This window comes from Argiope bruennichi, chromosome 9, assembly GCF_947563725.1.
Source record: "Argiope bruennichi chromosome 9, qqArgBrue1.1, whole genome shotgun sequence".
Lineage (NCBI taxonomy): Eukaryota > Metazoa > Arthropoda > Arachnida > Araneae > Araneidae > Argiope > Argiope bruennichi.
In genome coordinates, this window is record NC_079159.1 from 112,610,938 (window position 1) to 112,618,080 (window position 7,143).

At 30.2% G+C, this 7,143-nt stretch overlaps 1 protein-coding gene across 1 annotated transcript in view; it reads right to left on the reverse strand.

The window, feature by feature from the left end:
- Positions 1 to 6,833, reverse strand: part of LOC129983793 (TGF-beta receptor type-1-like) — an 804,684-nt gene extending 797,851 nt beyond the window's left edge. The window contains exon 1 of the mRNA XM_056093422.1: positions 6,780 to 6,833. Within this exon, the coding sequence (XP_055949397.1) occupies positions 6,780 to 6,818 (39 nt within the window). The 5' untranslated portion in view covers positions 6,819 to 6,833. The remainder of the gene's footprint in view (positions 1 to 6,779) is intronic.
- Positions 6,834 to 7,143: the final 310 nt, after the last annotated feature.

Here is a 7,143-nt window from a genome sequence, read left to right on the forward strand (position 1 = left end):
GTGGTTTTCATAAGTTATATCTATAAATTATAATTTGCAGTCACATGTCAATGTTATAAAACACGCAGGGGAAGGTAGACCCTAAAGCTGTGCTTGTGCGGGAACTGTGCTTGAATCCTAAAGGCCTTCACCGACCACGGTACAACCTTTCCTTAAGGAAATGCGTCCCTTCATATATTGAAATAGCAGACACCCACCTTTTTCTGTACCTAACAGGGTGAAGATAACCAGCCACCATAACGAGAGCTTGTCATCTTCAATAATGACCACCACCCTCCTGAGAGGAAAGGGAAGGTAGAATGTAATATGATTTTCGAAGATCTCGTCTGTTTGATTTAAAAAAAATGATATATATTTAATTGTCTCCATACACCGAGAAATGGTATCCAGCTTATCCGTACCTCGCTTCATCTCCCTTGCCCGTTTTCTGCTTGCCATATCATGGCTAAATTTATTATACAAAAAATTCCTTCATTTTAAGTTATGCAGAGCTTTAGTATAACGATGCTTTTTCTATAACATGCTTTCTTCTCCACGTGATAAATTGCTTGCTTTAGACATGTTCTGGGACCTAAACAAGGTTTTATTTTAAATCAAAACAAACACATCTCTTGCAGTGGGCACAGGAACTTCATCCGAATGAGGCCGATAAAACTCGAGCATGGAAATATGTTCTTTATTGAAAAACGCAAAAGCGGCTTAAAGATAGTTCACACCAAACTATCTTTCATCCTGTTACAAATTCAGAACACTGAAATTTCGTCCTAAGGTTATATATAAGAATAGAAAGAAAATGAAATGTTTTTTATTGCGCCCCACTCATATACGGCGGCCCCACCATCCATTTCCGGGGATTACCGGGAAGAATCTCCAGTAGAAGGCTCTCTTTTAAACAACTCCTTTGATTTATCTGCTTTCAAAATCCATGCTTCATTGGGTGGGGTGGAGTTGTCATCCTCTGAACGAGTGGGCATTTGTCTAGCTGGAACTTATACCAAGTGCCTATAATGCCAAAGGATTTGGTTGGCAGAATGCTTAGAAATATAATCTGTTACTGCCCCTCATTCAAGTATTGAGGAGGAGAATTCAGAAGTTGAAAGATTTCATCCAGGATTCTTTTTTTTCATTGTTCTGCTGCCACTAAAATATAGAAATTGCTGAAAATAGAGAAGAGAGTTGCATTCGAAGATATGGATGGGGGACTTCGCCATATTTCAGTTTCTTCTTCGGCATAGTAGTTCAGATAAAAATATCATTCAGGATTGAAACCAGCAAAAGATGGCTTCTCGCTGGAATTGTGGAAAAAGCGGGGTGATAAAATATATGATAATTTGAAATTATAATTATCAATGTTAATTGCTCCACAAAAGTCAACCAATTTGCTGGCTATTGAGGAAATTCCGATTTAATTTGATGCTAGACGAAAAATGTGTAAAAATAAATAAATGCCACAGACAGAAAATTTGATTCATACAAAATAGGACATTATTGCGCAGTGTCTCGCACATAGTTGGCTCACATCAGAGAAATATGATCTATTATGAGACAAATTATCCTTAACCCGTTATCCTTTTTAATATGCCGCATGAGAATTGAGATTCATAATCGAAACCGGCAATTTTATATTCTGTCAGCCGAAGTGTACCCAAGGAGGCAGCAAAAAAGATTTCTTAAAAATTTAACGCCGCAATGATGGCACATTCTCGATAATTCTGCCAGAGAAATTAATAATAAAACTGAAAAAACAACAACACAAGAATCGTGCTGTAAAATGTTAATATTTCATTGTGGTAATCGATGGGTATCTCAATAGGAAACCTAAGAAGCACTTAAGACAGTCTGCGTAAGGTATTTGAAGGCGCAGTGATTCTTTTCAATGGGATAAGCAGTTACAAGACGGAAATTGGACTCAGAGAAAATAAGCATTGTAATAAAAAAAACATTTTCTTGGAGTTTGTGTTTTGAAGATTATAGGTAGAAGCTCAGAGCATTAAATGCTAAATCTAACGCAATGATTGGAAGAGGTAATCGGTAAATGATATCAATTTTCAACTTTTTTAGCAAAATTACACAAAAAAAGACCTAATCACCTAAAGTATGTCATGCACGTTGTCTATTGTGAGTGCGTAATCTAAAAAAATAAAGACAAGCCATGCTCTGAATCTTTTCTCTGTTCTGCGATGTATAATTTGAATTAAAAGATGTCTTAATGCTACAGATTGAAGGACATCAAAAAATGTGGCATTCCCCTTCAGCTTGCACTCTATTAATAACTTATTAATTTTCCTAATCTTCAAAATAGCGATGAATTTTAAAATCAAGCAATGATTAGTTGCATGTTTGGTACTTTTTTTTAAAGAAGAAAGTATTAAAACTATATGTTTAATTCTTTACGATATCCAATACCCATCTCACCTTATAAAGGTTCGAATGAAGTTAATATTCTTCCTTAACAAATATGACGAATTTAGAAGTTTATTTTTGCGGTATAAGATATGCTCCCATTATTTAATAGTATAAGTATTCAGGCGTTAAAAGCTATACAATTCATCAAGAAAATTCAGCATCAAATAGCATTATGATCTCTAACATAGTTGTAAATAATATAATATATAAAAACAACTATATAACTAAATAATGAACAAAATACTAAATAAAAGAACACTGTGAAAACCTGAAAAATAATATTAACAATCTATATATCGACACTCCAACTCAGATAAATTCAACAAATAAAAAAGGAGAAATTGACTAATAAAATTTTTCATCCTTTATAAACCAGAACTCATATACATTGTGCCGAGTAAAGATCAATTATCCGATAGCAACTCCAAAATAGATTACATTATTTCGAAACATCAATAGAGGAAAACATCATTATTTTACAAATAATTTTCAGAATATCACACGTTTTATCACTTTCACATTAAATAACCATGAATGATAAAAGATATCACATTAGAAAATTAATTCAAAAATAATTAAATCTTTTAGTAATTATTTATATAAACTATATATCATACCACAATAATAGTCCATTTCCAATTTTTCGTAATTTAGGGCATCACAATACAAGCATCACCAAAAAAGAAGTTTTCAAGAATAAATTTACCTGAAAATAAAAATTGAACAATTAAGCATATTTTTCAATATTTCAAAAATTAAATAAATCTGTGGAGATAAAAAGAACGATCACAAGTTGTCATACCTTCTTTGATATTCTTAATTTTTAATTTCTAAGTATTAATTATTTAATGAATTGGTTTCAGTTATTACGTGGATATCTGTACCGGCATCCAGTAAAGTTTTTGGAGTTGTAACACTGTCATAAGTTCCAACGAAAACACGTTGTTCTAAAAGAAACATGTTAAATCAAAGGTTACTAAGATTGGAAGCTGCAATAAAGCTTTCTTTATTCAAATCGATTTATCTGAATTTAATAAAAATTTATTTTATATTCGATTTTTCATTTTTTGATGAAAAAGAGTAAAAATTTCATTCACTAGTGTGCTTTCGATTATCAGACACGAATTTAATATTTTCAAAACTTAATATTCTGTTGATTTACTTTAATTTCGATTCATTTTATGCGGCTTTAACTGATGATAAATTTGAGAAAAAATTTTAATATTCTATTATAATTTTTATGATATAATCACTTAAAATAAAGACATTAGAATACATAAAAAATAAAAAATGCACATTTTTGAACAATAAATGAAAAAACATTAAATTTTTAGCAAATTTAAAATATGAAAAGAAAGGAAATAAATGGGTATTGAGACAAAAAGCGATATCTATCTTTATTTTTATAAAACGTCATATATTTATGAATGAAACTTATGTGAAAAAATCCACTAACGAACAATGAATAGACACACTTCCAGCAATGTTATTTCTATTTCGCAAAAACCAGAGACGGGGAGCAAAAAGACAAAATAAATAACTAATAATCTCCAGAGGCCCTCCGGAAGCGAATGAAAGGCGATCTTTGATTGAAGATCTCGGCGGGGGTTCAGTCCTAATGATCGTGAAGACAACTCCTTCCGACAAGATTAGGAAGATGTGGTCGCAGGAAAGAGTAAATAACGAGACAAAAACATGAAGACGTATAGAGAGATTTCGCAAGAAGAGATAAGTTTACATTTAAAGAACACATTTTGGGGGGTTTTAACAATATAACAATAATTTTTTCGGTACAATGGCGACCAAAAAGCTCCAAGAAAAAATTTCACAAATTATAAAAATATACTCATCAAATATCACGCTATATAATGTGACGACTGAAATCGCCAAATTGACGAATTTTTTGTTGGCGCTTTTTGGTCGCTGTTACAACCAACAATTACCCTTTTATCGATATTATTTCATTTCAAAATAGTGATGCGTTGAATCTTCATGGATTCATGTGTCATAGTCATATCCGACAGTCTATTAATTTAATGCAAATGTTAAAAGTATTTTCTCAAATAATTGTTCATTTCCTTTTTATTATTTTCTTGCATGTCGAGAAAACTTTGTAATCATCAAAAAATTCCAATTATTCGAAAGTATTTAATTAAATATTTTAAGAACTAATTAATTAAAAATAATAAACAGCAGAAATACCACAGTTACTTAAAAATGTACCTCAGAATGATATAAGAAAATTTCATGTCGTAAATGTTTAGTTACATAAAAGCATTTTGTTGAGGAAATAATTAAGATAGTTTCACAAAATATTTAATTTTGCAATCATTAATTAGCTAGTCGCCAAAGGTAGCTAGTACTAATATTAAAGATGAATGTGCGGGTGTGTTGGAGCTCTACAAGCCAGAACCCTTTAACCTATTACAACCAAATTCGGCTTATACTTTTATTCGGCTTTGAAAAGTAGGAATGTGTACGATGGAGTGATTTTTAAAATTTTTAATTAATTAAAAATTAAGCTCAATAACAGAATTTTAACTTGATAACTTAAGAAAATATTGTCTCACAAAAATGAATTTTACAGTTTTAAATTAAAAAAAAAAAATGTCTTTTCAATTATATAATTTCTACAATCTTGTACAGTTTTTCCGGAATATTAGCAATTTTTTCCCTGATTTCCAATGATGGATTACATTCTTGCTTTGAAATTCAAACCGTTTTCATTGTTTCATCAAATATTTAATCGAATGATTCATTTACAATTTTTGGAACTTAAAGGAAAAATATTCTTTTCGATTCCTGCGTAGTTTACAAGATGTATACAAAAAATGCTACAATACCTTGAAATTAAGAAATTGACCGGATATTTACGTGTTTAATTGCTCTATAATGTTATCAGAATTCATGTTCATTATCAACTAATTTTTTATTAAAAAATACCTTATTAAAAATGCTTATATATTTAAAACTGGTTGCCTCAAGCGGCTAGATGGGTCCATGGGAGTACTGGTTATATTTGATTTCAAATAAATCGTTTTTTTATAATTCTCTACTCATGATTCTGCTACGTCCGACATCAACGCCATGTTATTTTATCTTAGATAAATTTATTATCTTTATTAACCTTTATTATTATTAAGTTTTATTAACCTTTCTAACGAGGACATTCTCTTTACATCATAGCGCTTGCAAAAATCTAAATATCAGTTTCCTTTATTTTCTAAATTTTGCGATATTATAATTTCACTTTTTCTAAAAATTACATTTGAAACTACATATATATTAAAAGAGATTCTTTTTCTTCTTAATTTTCAAAAATGAAAGGAAATCAAGGGGCCAAATATTTGAAACAATGAAAGTGGAACAAGCCACTTTCATTGGCAAAATTTTAAAAAAGGGAGCAATACAATCCATTATTGGATATTAGAACCAATATATATATTTAGAAAATTGCCAAAATTCAGCAAAGATTCATATTAATATTAAATTGATATCACCTAAAAGACATTTTATGAAACATTTTGAAATGATATAAAATTTATGCTTGCGCAACGATATTTTGGTAAATTATTGACAAATAAACATCAAAATTCAATTTAAATTTGAATTAATTAACGTTTAAAAAATCAATTTGCACATTTCCACGATTCAAGGTATACATGTGCCAAATTTGGAAGGTGTAGGTCAAATGGTCTGCTGTATAGAATGCCAAAACACGAACACACATTCTTGCTAAATATTTGTATAGATAGTTAGAAAACATTTGGTCTTTATCTCTAATTTGATTTCACTACTTTTTGTTTTTTATGGAAACTTCTAGATATGTCATCACTGTTCACCTGTCTCCAACACCAACTCTATTAAATATTTAAGAGAAAAATAACAAAAATATTTTTTATTGTATTTTCTGTAAGGAAAACAATACAATGGTGCAGTTCCTCTGCCCCAGCCTTTGTACTGATTTCGCTAATTTTTGAATAAATTTTAGTTTATGGCCTTTCTCATACATCATCAATTTCATAAATGCCAGTCTTCATTTCCAACATGAACCACAAAAACTATATTTTGCTTTGTCTATGGAAAAACCCACGATAGAATTTTTCAGCCCTAACCACTTTATTTATTTTGCTAATTTTTTGCTAGGGAGAAAAGCAACATAGCGTCTGGCCATATTTTGCTAATTTTTTTCTAGGGAGAAAAGTGCCATAGCGTCTGGCCATATTTGAAATTAGACTGCTGATGAGACTACAAATGTATTCATAATAAAGATTATACAATGTTTTTAACAACCTTTTTTATAATACTATAACAGAACACTAGAAAAAATGAATTTTCAAAGCGAAATTTCACAAGGTCATAGTTAAACATACCTTTTGCTGCCTGCTGGAGAATTTGTTTAAGGTATCCATTTGTCTATTATCCTTCAGGTGTTGATATCCCAATAATCATAAGAATCACAACAGTGCAGTTTTAGTTATCGATTGAGTTTGTTTAAATATTCCTGGGATTTGTAAACAATTAATCGTTCAACATTGTTCAAAAAATCAATGTTTAAAAATGGATTTCCAAAGATTGTTACTTAAATACTGATGTCTATATATTTTGGAGGTTTTATTGACATAAAGCCTTCTAAACACAAAATGAAGATCAAGCAAAGGATTCAAGAATACAATTTTCTTAAAAGTTAATCCATAAAATCTCAAACTAATTGGAAAAATTCAACTAACTAATTTT